The sequence below is a fragment of the Macrosteles quadrilineatus genome, unplaced genomic scaffold (assembly GCF_028750875.1).
Source record: "Macrosteles quadrilineatus isolate MER2022 unplaced genomic scaffold, UCM_ALF_1.0 Scaffold_7__1_contigs__length_78375512, whole genome shotgun sequence".
In the NCBI taxonomy this organism is placed as follows: Eukaryota; Metazoa; Arthropoda; class Insecta; order Hemiptera; family Cicadellidae; genus Macrosteles; species Macrosteles quadrilineatus.
This window is the reverse complement of record NW_026542600.1, coordinates 60,000,704-60,014,329: the sequence shown is the minus strand read 5'-3', so window position 1 is coordinate 60,014,329 and position 13,626 is coordinate 60,000,704. Positions and strand designations below refer to the sequence as shown.

The following is a 13,626-nucleotide window of genomic DNA, read 5'->3' as shown; positions in this document are numbered from 1 at the left end:
CTTTCAAATATAAAAACTTTTAAACATTTTTGTGACAGCTTAAGAATTTAACTCCGTAAGCCTATGAGTTTCTGTGTGCTAAAAGTACCGTACTTCATCATCCTGAAATCATCATTACCATTTTCTTTGAAACTAATTAATGGTTACAAAGACATAAATAAGACAGACGCAATTATAAGTAGACGAAATCTTACATGTTCGACTACTTTATTAATATTATCAAACGTTAATATAGAGGAAGTGCTTCGTAGAGATGATGTCTCAAGAGGACCCGTTTCTTGGATGTACTGTTATTATAGAGGACGTGCTCTGTAGATATGATGTCTGATGAGGACCAGTACTTGAACCTGTTGCCATAGGTAGTGCTCTGTAGATATGGTATTTGAGGAGGACCGGCGCTATGTGGTTCTGTCAACGAAACGAACGTCGTCAACGAAACGAACGTCCGAAAGTTTGACACAAAAGGCCTATATAGGGTTAAGTTTTGCTGCTCAGCATTGGCACTCATCCATGCTAAAAGGGCCTAGTGACACCATGAGTTGCTGTGGCAACTGAGAGTATAATGCCTCCAGTGAGCATACAAGGATTGTGGACACTGTGAAGATGGCAATACTCCAATTCAGACGTAATCTATAAAGAGCACGTCCTCTATACAGGGCGTCACAAAAATCCGGAACTGGCTATAGTTAATCATATTCTACATACAAAAATAAATCGAAAATGTACCATAACATTTTTTCTATTTCAACTTCGTTTAGCCGCTATCCGCCATTTCATTTTTTTCACTTAAACATTTCTATTTCCGTAATGGATTAATGTATCAAGTTAACATTTTGTATGGAGCTTTACAGGATACATGTCTAAAATTCACAAAAAAAAATATTTTTTCCGATGTTTATTTTCAAAATGGCGGCCACTTTAAATTTGTAAATTTAAATTACAAAAAATTACTGAATTTATGAAAAAATGTCAGGAATACTTTAATTCCCTATCCAACGGTATCAAGTTAAAAAAAAAAAACTTAAAAGAAATATTTTGATTTTTAGTTGTGAAATGGGACAAACCTGACTAGTTTAACCTCATTTTACAACTAAAAATCGTAATATTTCAGCTATTTCTAATTTGATATTTTTGAACTTGATACCGTTGGATAGGGAATTAAGATTTCTAAAAAAAAGTGTTCTTGACATTTTTTCATAAGTTCAGCCATTTGTTAGAATTTTAAGTTCAATAGTTTAAAGTGGCCCACATTTTTAAAATAAACGTCTACTCTCTCTACTCTCTAAGCTCAATGCACTTAGGGCATGTACGCCAAAGGATATGCTGACAACATTGTTTTCCTAATAAGAGAAACATTTATGAACCCTTGCCTGGAACTCATGCAGAGGGCATTGTCCATAGTGGAAAGATGGTGTAACCAGGTAGGTCTGAGGGTCAATCCAATGAAGACTGTAATGGTACCATTTACAAAGATAATTTTTGACATTGCTCTTTGTACCATTTCTCTTCGGTACCTAATTAGATCCAGGTTAAGAGGGAGTTTAAGTACCTAGGAATAAGGCTGGACGACAAGCTCACCTGGAACAGCCATTTGGCACATGTAACGGTGGCACACTTATGTTGATGAGACACCGAATGGTCATTAGATACCCTCCATTTTGCAACCTTTGTTGCCACATAATTTCTAGCCAAAGTTATGTCCAAAACCTCTTCCCTTGGCACCGCTAAGATTAAATTCAGCTATAAAGCTTAACAAGCTCTCACCTCTCTCGTTGACGTTGCTGCTCCCCCAGGTCAGGTGATGGGCGTTGGTGTCGCAGCCCAACAACAGTTGTCTCCTTTCCTTGACTCCGTATTCTACCACCATCCTCATTTCTCTGGTCGGTGGTGGTTCCCGGGAGTCATACGGCAGGTATACGGAAGCAACTAGGATTCTGATGTCACCGTCAGCCATCTGCCCGTATACCTCTGTCACAGCAAAATCCCTAGAAAAGAGATTAGTGACTTTAAGTGTCTTAATATTTCTACTGACAAATATGCAAGCTCTAGGTTCATCACTGTCAGTATCATATATCAGCTCACCTTTTGCAGTGCTCATCCCCATGATTCTGCCTCCTGCGGTACATGGCTCCTGAATCAGAGCCACGCCTATGCGGTTGGCAAAGATCTTCTGGCAAAACGTAGCTGTAGCCACCCTGCTGTGCTGTAGATTGATCTAGAGCACCGCAACCATCCTCTACTTGTGGGGATCCTTGCTCCCATGCAACTTGAAGGTAACCCTCTCGCAAGAGACTTAAGCTTCTGCAGGGAGTTTTCGTCAACTATCATAACCAGGAATTGTCCGTCAGGGTTTGAGTTTCCTTCAAAAACTGCCCAGTGGTCCGTGTCAAGGTCGTTCTGCAGACCTAGCTAGCATCACATCCTTCTTGGTCATTGCCCCCGTTGAAGTGGGAACAAACCTTGAGACCTTCACAGCTTTCACAAGGTTTTTGGCTGGGGCAAGCTGGAGCGGGATTGACCAGCCAATCCTTTGAGGCTGTGTTAGCACAACCTACCACCAAGGCTCCGCCTTCAAGATGGCAGCTGCTTTTCCTGACATCTTTTTCACGAATTGCACGCCTGGACAGCTCCTCCTTGATTTTGTTGGCTTCTGCCTTCATCAGCTTCATGTCCGGATGTTCAGATCTATTCCCTCTCCCACTTTTGTCCTTGTCTTCTTCTTCTTCTCGCCCCCAGCATCCTCAGGTGTCAGGTGCTTTAGCCCCCTCATTCAACCTTTCTTCCTGGAAGCTTCAGTAAAGTCAGCTTTGGGGGTGCCGCCCTCCCCCTGCTTTTTCCCAGCATCCTAGTTCCTGGAGAAACCAGCTTCGCTGGGAGTCTGACTGATCGCTGATCACTGATCAAAGTGCCGGTCACACTAATCTTGCGCATCAACAATGGTTTGGTTGATTTTTTCAACAATATCCATATTGTTCCCACGAGTACCGGGTATCAAAAGTTCTACCTCCCAAGTGACCTGATTAGAGAGGTAAGGGTTACATACAACTGGGTTCCCCAGGTTCCCAGCAGGCGCTGTTTAAGACACTGAATAATGGGCCCCCAGTGCCACGAGATCTCAGGATGGATCGCATAACAACTTAGTCTAGGGCCCCTGAAATGGAGTTGAAGAAAGAAGAATAAAAGGAAAGACGAAAGATTTTGAGGATCAACTCAGAGATAAGAAGGAAACTTGGCTCCAGAGAAAGTTGGGAGCAAAAAGAGAAGGATCTCCCAGCCCTTATTAGTCACCTTCTACAACAAGCCGGAGATGGGGTGAGGTTGCGGTCCTATTCTAGCCCAGAAACCGCAAGAGTCGTCCACCACATTCCTTGATATTAAAATGACATGATTCAGGCTTTTAATTTTATCTTAAGGAGAAGAGAGAAAATGCTTTTCAAACACATGGTGGCCCGCCTGTAGTGTGAGACTCCTGAATTTATCCAACTACTCACTAAAAACATCCTCTACTCTATTGGACATAGACTTTGGTTTGATTGTCATATTATTTTAAATCAGGTCAACATGTGTTCCCTCCTTAATAAGGCTCGCCCCGTTCCTTCCTAGTTAATTTATGAGCTTCTTGGCAAGGAGAATGCCCTGGACAAACTATGACACAATGTTTGAACTTTTCTCATCCTTCCGGAACCTTGTAGGATGACAGTGTTCTACATATAATGTCGAGCCTCCAGGCAGGGTCTCTCTTAATGTGGGCAATGAATAAAAGTGTGATCCGTATCGTTGGGAGTGTCCAGGCAGTAGATGCAATTGGGTGACGCGGCCTTGCCTATCCTGAGCAGGTTCAAACGAAAATAGCCGTAACCCATCAGATATTTAGTGAGGTAATAGTTTACCTTCTCGCACAATATTCTACAGTACCGCAGATTAAACCAAGGTTGGACTTGTCTCCTGGTCCAGCTTCCCCTCTGCTTTTGCCTGGTTCTCCCCACGCTGCTGATAGAATACCTTCCTCTTCGCCGCCAAAAGTTTCATGGGGATGTCTACAGGGATCGCCAGATCAGCAGGTTCAGACATTGTAGGTGGCTGCTACCCTGAATGTTGCCTGACGCTGTACACGGGCGAGCCCTCATTGTTGAGTGTGCCTGCCCACACTTTTGTTAACCATTTTGCATTTTATACTCATTATTTGATCTAAATCTGTTGACAAAGCCACCCTCATAATCGTTTATTATGGTTATGTCTATCACTTGTTTAATTATGGTGCAATCTTCAGGGGAAATTTATATAAGAGATTGTAAATATGCCAAATGAATTATGTTTAATTGTTGACTTGACACAATTCATGGATACAAGTGTACTGTTTGAATAAAGGATTTTTTTTTATTTGATTTGATTTGACTTCCACACCGTACACGAGTACGCGGACTGGACCATATACATGAAAAGCCATCTACGACTGGACGGAGGAAAGAAACCACCTTAGCTTACTATCCACCATGACCACAAGGTACTTGGCAGTAGAAACGTTCCGGATTTTGATGTCCCCACCCATAACAGCAAGAAGGTGTTATTCGGTTCTTAGCCAGAATCAAAACCTCTGTTTTTCTCAGAGCGAGCGAGAGACTAGTCTGCCATCCATGTGTTGATGGTACGCATTACTTGGTTCAGTTTTAGCTGGGCCAGCTCAAAGCTATGTACAGAGCCGAGAGGTTATTGGCGTACCCAACTAAAACGGTTTCCTCTCGGGTACTTTAGACTACAGGAGTTTTGAAGCCGGGTTTCGATCTTACTCTCTTCCTCAAGAGCAAAATTCCTGAAGCAGCAATCCCGATCTCTCCGATAGCAACTTTGGCTTAAGGAGTTTCTTCCACATCTCCTCTGGTGGAAGGTGAACTTGAAACATGCCATACACTCTGAAACGCCGAAACTTCTGACTGCTTGGGAATCAAGCTCGCCATGCTACCTGAAGATGATAATTCCATAAAAAATTGAGCCAGTGCATCGTGCGGCTAGGTACAGTCCGAAATAACCAGAAAAGGATTTCCCCTGAGCTTGAGCTATTGGTATTTTTTTCATTCTTGTTTGGTGTTTCTCTTTTCGTCTGGAATGGGCAAGAGATATTTCAACCAATCCAGTATGAAATAAGTTTTAAGTACCTACCTATTTTCAGTTAAAATTGGACTGTTTTAAGGCTACTTTTAAGACCTGACTGAATATAAGATATACCTATTGAATGCAGGTAACACCCCATATTTAATACAAAAAAATCCAACACAGGGGGTAAGCATGGGGGTTGGGGGTATGCTGATGATTTAATAAATAAATATAATGTTAATGTTTAGCTAACTACACAATGATCAATATAAATAAGAAATTTAATATTGTCATAACTATATCATCCAAAATGATTCTTCGGTACGGTATCCAAAAAAATTTTTTTTTATGTTTGGCTTGCTTTTGTATTTTTAAATGACGATCTATATATGTATAACCGGTAATTGTTTGTAATCTCAAAAACTGCATGCAAATAAAAGTTATAAAATGCCATGCTATAAAACAAGTACAGCAAGTACAGTACTTTCACCTTATTTGAGTTTGGTGACAAATTTCTGGTAACAAGTTGAGTGTTTAGTTCATTGTTGTCAAGTGTGTATGTCTCATCACCTATCAATAATCCTTGTCAGAAAGTCAATACCTATCTTATCTATAGACTGAAGGTTAATAAATACCAAATTCTACACAAGTTGAGTTCATTTCCTGACTTTCATCATTCAAAACCATGGGTATGTTATAACTTGTATCAAGTTTCTATTTATAATTTTCCTTTACCTAAAAAAGGGCATGTAATTTATTTAAGATTTTCAGTAACTTAACAAGTAGGTTACTAAAAGAAGATTAATACTTCTAACTTTCAAAATGTATTTGAATTATCGTTATCTTAGCACAGTTTAACAATTAATATATATTATATAATGTAAAAACATTATCAATCGGAAGGTGGAATGCAACATAACAAAAACAACGGTCAAGGAGTTTCGTATTTTAAGCTTTTAAAAATAGTTATGTGACCAACCAAAGGGCATAGTTTTTCACCTTTCAATGAACTTTTAAAACACATTATGATAATAAGGCACTTTCAAGAAATATTTTTTGATTAATGCAAAACTAAATAAGCTTTTTGATATTTCCTAAGAAAATAAGAAAAAAGTAATTAAAATCCATTATTGTAAAACCTTCACCTTATTTTAGTAAAAAAGTAATGTTACAGTATATTACAGTATGTAGTGCGACTATTTTGAATTTTTAGTTTTTGTTATCAAATTACTTGTGAAAAATAAGTTGATTAAAGGTTTTATATAAATTGATGGGTTCAATATATGACAAAGGTAGATTTTTTTAAACATTAAACTTCTTTTGATGTATGTTCTTAACATATAACTTATCAATCACATAAATGTTCAATCAATTTAAATTTTTCCCCTAAATTAAATTTCTTTTAATCTGTAACAACAAATGTGAAATATGTATTTAGTATCTTGATTTTATTTACTTTTTATAAAATCTTAAATGAAAGTTAGTTGTCAAAAAATCTTCACTTTGTTAGAGGTAACTTTACATAGGCCTACATTTTTTCTATTTCACTTTTTTCAGTCTGTACATATTCTAAGAGTACAGATCTCTGTATTTTCTATTATTGAGTCTAGACTAAGAGTGAAACTAAAATGTTTCCAAAGGTATCACACACAAATATCACTGTTAATCTATATTTACCATTACAAATACACATTAACAAAGAATAATTTTAGGTACAATGTGTCTCTTATTCATCAACTGTCTCTGTTCAATACAAACACAAGTATTTTTTACCATCTTAGTTTCAAGAACTTAATTTAAGTATTACCTTTGTAGTACCTTTGTTGTTGTTGCCGCCTGAATTCTTGTAGGTAAGAAGATGTCTGTGTCGTCCTATGCATTTCACCATGTGTGGCATCTTCAGGGGTCTTCTTGTGAATATATTTTCTTATCACCAACAATATAGTGTATATTTACAATAAATTTACACATACGCGCAGTCACTAGTATCGTGGTCGACAGATACAACGGCAGAGTCACAGCTTTAGGTCTTTCTTTCTCCGTTTCATTTCTTGGACTGGGTGTGTTGGTATTTGAGCCATTCAACTGTTGAGGATAGTTTGGACTTTCCTAGTTTATGGTTTGGCGGATGCTTTGATTACTTTAGTATTGCCAGTTTATTGCTGTGTTTCCAGTTTTGTCCGTTTCAATGTTGCATATTAAATAAAAAAAAAAAAAATAGAGCTCTCCTTTTTGTTAATGAGGTTGTTCAATTATTTTGTATTTACATGTTTGTATATTTGATAGCGATTTTGAACTTTTGCTGATGGTTTCAAATGGGTTTTGTTCAGAGTCGTGAGGGGATCGGGAAAGGTTATTGTGAAAGTTGGATTTTTTTTATGTGTTTGGCTACCTTTGATGTAGGGTTGTTATAATACAAAATCCACTCAAAACCATGTTGATTGAGAGAATTAGAGTCTTAAATCTTCATAAAACATAGATGTGTACTATATAGTTTTAACATACATATACAGTACTTAAAACAAAAGTTTTCATCGTAGGAGAAAACTACGGATGGTTCCAGTGGAAGCCCCCTCAGCAATGTAGAGGCCAGTACACTTGGCGCAAGAACGCTCCGGGATTCATCCCACCTCGCGCCCTCCCTATAGGCCGAGACAAGGATGGGTCTAAGCTGTATGCCGGGAGAGCCCTACACCAGGGAGACCTCTTGCCAGCCAAGGTGAGGGCAGATGGCAATAAGGCGTATGTCCCGTACGGGGGATCCGAGATTGAAGTGCATCAGTTTGAGGTGAGCAACTAAAACATTAATAATGAACAGTGTTAATTGTTATGTTTGATGGCCACAATTTATATTTAAGTGTTTTAAATGTTAAGGAACAACTGAAAGTTACCCTTTTTATTTTCCAATGTATAATGCTAATTTTATACATCAAATAATTTTTAAAAAGAAAAAAAGTTACTGAAAATAAACTTTTCTGTTGGTTATTTATTTGTTATTTTTAATATCAAACTTTTTTTGGGGGAGCGAGCTGGGGTAGTGGTTGGAGCGCGGGACTTCAGTCCCTGAGGTCCCGGGTTCGATCTCCACCAAGTCACCAATGGATTTTATCTAAGTGATAATGCCGCAACCCCTAGGTCTAGCCTGAAGTAATGTGAAAAACAATCCCAGGCTCGTGCCTAGCGTCCTAGGACAAAAAAATATCAAACTTTTACAATTAAGATGGGAACTGAATACTAAACAGGGTTTTGAAAATACCTTGTAGGTAACTTATGTTCTAAAATACAAACCAACAAAATTTGGTACATCCTTTTAGGATAAAATTTAACTTTTTGACGTATACCATAGTTCCTACGTGTTATTTGTTTGAGGTAGCCTTGAGTAAAAAAAAATAATTTCTCATTTGAAATTTACCATTACCAAATCCTTGATTTTAGCCCATCTCTGGATAATCGCGACAATTACTTTTACACATATATATAAATATATATTCATATTTACACTATTTACATTGAAGTTTATTTCACAAAATTAAAATTATATATATATCACATCAATTATAAGAACAATAAGTTGATTAAGGGGGACAACTTAACTTATATCATATCAATTGACAAGTTCCATTCCTAACCCTGACACACTCACAAATCATATGGGTTTAGACTATTTTCCCAAAAGCGGTACCTTCTCTATACCTCCTTCAAAAATACCTCAGGCGTAGACAATAAAATACAATATCAATAAGAATACTTAATGTGATGTTAAAAAATACATTTTTAAAATTAAATTTATATGTTTGTTACTTTAAGAAGTGATCTTTCAATCGATTCTGTCTCAGTTTACAAAAATTTTTTAACAGTTACTTTACTATAGCTCGGCCGCTTAGAAAGCGACCTCCTCCAGCATTGGTTTAGCATTAGCGTGCAGGTCGTTTTCTAAGCGGCCGAACTATAATTAAACTAATTAACAATGGTTGACATTCAAAAACGTATAATAAGCTAGAGGTTTTCTATTTAAAACTTCTATTATTGACCGAATGAGAGATCTTTGGAGCAGTTTTTCCACCTAGTTGTACCATAGATAAAAGGAATGTAGACACTGTCTACTTCTTTTAATCTATGGTTGTACTATGCTTGGTTATTCTTGTGGAGGTATCTATAAAGATGATCAGCTGTTTTTGGTGTCATTTCGGGATTAAAGATGAAGTAAATACTATTGCCATCTGTACAAGACTTTCTTTTCTAGTGTTAGTGTTAAAACCGTTTTTACCCATTGCACTGCACATGTATGAGTGTAAGGTGTGCTTGTTACGTTTTCGTTTGAGAGTGAAAATTTAAAAACGTACGTTTTCATGTCCCTGGCCTTTTACTTCGTAGATACTGGATTTGTAGTTTATTATTATGTGTTTTAATATTTTTTGGGACGGGGGCAACATGTTACACACATTTATTTGGTTTTAAATAGGTTCTTGGTATTTTTTTCGTATTTTTAAAGTCTCGAAATTCACGACCATGACGTGTCCCTAGGGTACATTTTCCAACTTCCACGCTGTTTTTAGACTAATTATTCATGCCGAAATATATAAAGCCATATTTTTATATCATCAATGGTTATTAAACTTACAAAAAAAGGAGCATATTATAATTTTATTGTCATTGCAGACTGACTACCATGACAAAATAAGTCTGTCCCTCGATTTGGTGTCACGACCATTTGGGAAAAATTTTGAACTTTGGAGCACGACAGTGGCAAGCCTGGCGTCGATGGAGTCAGTTGGTTTTAGAGACTATTTCGGGGTGTACGTCAGGATTGAAGTGCCGGTCGTTTTGAGTTGAAAGGAGGAATTACAAGATTAATAAAGGAAAGATTGTGTTTTTTGTAATTTTGGTGTGTCCATGACCGTACGTAGTCATTCGATGAAGTAGACATGGTGTTAATTTTTGTTTATAAGATATTTCAATTGCTAGATTAACCTAGAAGTCCACTTTGTATCCTCGAACATGAGGTGCAGGGCTACCGCCAGAACAGAGCCAAATAACACGTAATTTCACGACCAAAGTTTCACGACCATCGCGGTTTTTTTCACGACCAATCCACCTTTATGGATTATAGTGTGTTTGGTCGTGACAATAACTTTAATATAACCAATTGTAAATTGAATAGTTTAGTTCAATTGAAACACATAGTTTTATTATAATTAACAGTATAATTGAAGGATTGTTTAGAAAGATTTAGATTATTCCAGACAATTCACGACCGTACCGCTTGTCCCTGACCATCACGTTTATGATTTCTATCATAAAAATTTCAAAAATTAAAATATCGTCATATTTCAATGTTTTATACACAAAAGAAGCACACCTCTATACAAACATAACGATTTTTCGGGTCTCAGGTAAGTTTTTTCGGAGTTATACAAACTTAAAAAGATTTTAATGACTTTTTTATATTTTTTGAGTTTTTTTTATTTTTTTCTTGAAATACCAAATATACCAAAAGCTCAGTGACCTTTTTATTGTATAATGTTCACTAAAGTAAATTAGTTTATAGCAAAACATAGTTATAAAAATAATATTAACTATTTTTAATATTCATTTAAAGGTCCGTTATGGTCGTGACAGGATTTTGTGTTTTTCTACTAAAGATGCTCTTTAAAAAGAAAACTACCAAAGATATTGCGTTACCATGGACATTTTATGAAACATCAAATGTTAATGAAATAAAAAAAATAATAAAAGTTTTGAAAAAAGGGGACAAAAATTTGCAAAGTGCTTTTCCTGAAAACGTACGTTTTTAAATTTTCACTCTTGACTACTTTGACACATAACAATTACACATTCACACTTATGAATGCCTGTCTTGTATCAGGTTGACACAATGAAACTTCTTATGATATTTTGATTTAAAAAATGAATGTTGCCTTAGTGTGCTATGTTTTATTGACTTCTTTATCGTTAAGATAATACAGTAACGCTTTTTTTCAAGAAATAAAAAAAAATCTTTTAGTTTTTTACTTGTGGATTGTTATAGATCCTCGCTAGCCACCACATTGCATGGCAACATTCACATGACGGTGAAATTAACAGCCAAGCGATGATTATAGGCCATACAACCAGCGGGGAGAACCTCTACATGGGCCGAGCCTTTTACGAAGGTACCATCACTCCTGGCAAGGTTAGTACATGAGAGAAGATATCAAATAATCTCAAGTATTCTATTTTGTTAGAATATAGGGTATTTTAAGACCAATACTAAGTTGTAATGCCTTTTTAGTTGGTTTACCTGCGCATCACTGAGAGTGAGGATGCAGAGGAAAAATATTTTAATTATTTAAATCTGCAGTAGTTAGAGAAAACCAATCCCACCATTACCATATAGACAGCTTATATAGATTAAAGAAAAAAATTCAACAGTGCCATGCAGTTTCATTAAAAATCTCTTTGGTTTAATTTACTTAAAATCCATTTTCATAGCCCCAGGATTGCGTTTATATGACAAATGGCTAAACGTACCTTGTTAAACAATCCTTGACATGCAGTATCCAACTGCTACATTTTTTTACATATGTTTCGACGGTTATTTAAATAGCTCCGCCATCGTTAGGCTAACAAAAGGATCCACTTGATGTAGCGTCAGAATAAATAAAAAAATTTACACCAAACATAATTTACTATAATTACTTTTATGAAACCTGCCTGATTTTTTTGCAATTATTTAATTTCAGTAGGAATAGTCGATTTAGAATAATTTTAGGTTGGCATTCAGTTGGGCATATTGATCCCATATTGAAGCATCAACTTCCATAATGTTTTTTTATTATTACTTTTCCCAGAGGCTTGTTATTTATCAGTAACTTTACTGCATTCCTCAATTTTTTTTATTGGTGGTTGGGTGGTTCAAAGTTAAATTGGACAGAGTAGTGTTGGATTCCATGTTTTGGACTGTTGTTATCCTTTTTCTGTTGATATTAAACAGTTCAATGAAGTATTCTTCCCACCTTAAAAATATTAAATTATATTTTTCCTCGTCCTCTGCCTCTTCCATTGTTGCATAAATGATAACTATTGATTGATGGTTCAGAATGTATCACAGATTCAGCTAACTTCTCATTTACTGCAAAACATACTCCTCCATAGCATCTGTTTTTCTATTGCTAGCATTCTTACATTTAAAGTGACAATTCTCCCTTTTCCAAGACCATTAATGGTCTTGGAAAAGGTACATATTATATACTTATTTCTTCTTGGTGTTTCATAACACTATGATCTTTATGAGACGAGTCTTCAATTCAACACCCGACCCCCAAATGACCAGAAGTTTGTGATCAGAATGAGTCTCCTTCTCCTAGGCCAATTGCTTTCACTGCAACTTTATAATTTGGCCTTGGTGTTACATCACCACTATCGTGTGCCTTTCTTCAGCCAAGTCCTGTGACATTTCCTTGTCGTGACACAGCCCTATCATAGTGCTCTTGTAGACTTTATGGGTGGGAGCCTGCCACAGTCACCCCCCATGTCCAGGTGCTGCCTTAGTCTGGGACTGCTTATTCGGGTTGTCCCGAACTGTGGGATACAGTGGTGCATTCTCTGTATGTGTTTCCACTTGATGGTGCCAATAAACAAAGCTGTTGAGTTGCATTCTCTTCAATTTTATGCTTAATTTACAAGTGCCAATCTAAGACTAGTTAGATAATAGCTAACTGAATATGTGTATTTTCAATATAGTATATTTTAATTCATTAACCAGTAAAAACGTGTTTTTGCAGGTCCACCCAACTCATAGATGCCTTTACATTCCATACAACGGAAAAGAAATCAGTATCAAAGAGTATGAGATTATGTTATTATTGTAAAGGCTTCAGTTAAGATGTAAGACTGTATTAAAATGCAAAATAAATCACAAAAGAGCTTTATTTATATGACCTTTCTTACAAAACAAAAATCTTCTTATTAGTCAACTTCTTTGGGTGACAATTTTAATTTGTTCCAAGAGTAAATCAGTAAAACATTAAACACAAGTATTTATATTTCTTTAATTTTGTTATGACACCTTGATCATCCTTAAAAACAACAAGACTAAACCTATAACGAGTTCAAGTACAGTTCTGATGTTTTCTAAAAATGCCCCTTTGTTGATAATTACCAGAAACAAAGTTGTTGTTTTTATTACATTTCAAGGCCTTTTTTTATATATAATCTTAGAGTTTTGAACAGAGTCAAGCATTGGCATGCAATTGAGTAAATAATCTTTAAAATTCAGAAGATGTATCAATAAGAAATCTACAGCTATTAATTTATTATATATTTTAAGCACTTTTAACACATCTACCCCTAGATGCATATGGGGAGCGAGCTGGTCTAGTGGTTAGAGCCCGGGACTTCTGTCCCAGGTTCAAATCCCACCAGATTACCAATGGATTTTATCTAAGGGATGATGCCGCAACACTCTAGGTTAAGGTATTATAAAAATAGGCTTTTCTATTGACAAATTCAAAGCCACAAAACATTTGAATAAATAACAATTAGAGGGCCCCACTC

The 13,626-nt window shown here is 36.3% G+C and overlaps 1 protein-coding gene across 2 annotated transcripts; it reads left to right on the top strand.

The window, feature by feature from the left end:
• The first annotated feature begins 5,679 nt into the window (after nt 1-5,679).
• On the top strand, nt 5,680-13,001 carry LOC128998631 (natterin-3-like). 2 transcript variants are annotated; one of them, XM_054424852.1, is made up of 4 exons: nt 5,680-5,780; nt 7,632-7,879; nt 11,120-11,263; nt 12,855-13,001. In XM_054424852.1, the coding sequence occupies exons 1-4, from the start codon at nt 5,777-5,779 to the stop codon at nt 12,939-12,941; spliced, it is 483 nt and encodes a 160-aa protein (XP_054280827.1). In that variant the 5' UTR covers nt 5,680-5,776; the 3' UTR covers nt 12,942-13,001. The 2 variants fall into 2 exon arrangements, with proteins under 2 accessions (XP_054280827.1, XP_054280828.1); XM_054424853.1 differs by lacking the exon at nt 5,680-5,780 and adding an exon at nt 7,524-7,528 and having other exon boundaries at nt 7,631-7,879.
• The last annotated feature ends 625 nt before the right edge of the window (nt 13,002-13,626 follow it).

Bases quoted from the DNA above. Each gene is read 5' to 3' on its own strand.
- LOC128998631 (XM_054424852.1), top strand. The intron at 7,880-11,119 runs GTGAGCAACTAA...GGATTGTTATAG, and splicing joins TTGAAGTGCATCAGTTTGAG to ATCCTCGCTAGCCACCACAT. The intron at 11,264-12,854 runs GTTAGTACATGA...GTGTTTTTGCAG, and splicing joins GTACCATCACTCCTGGCAAG to GTCCACCCAACTCATAGATG.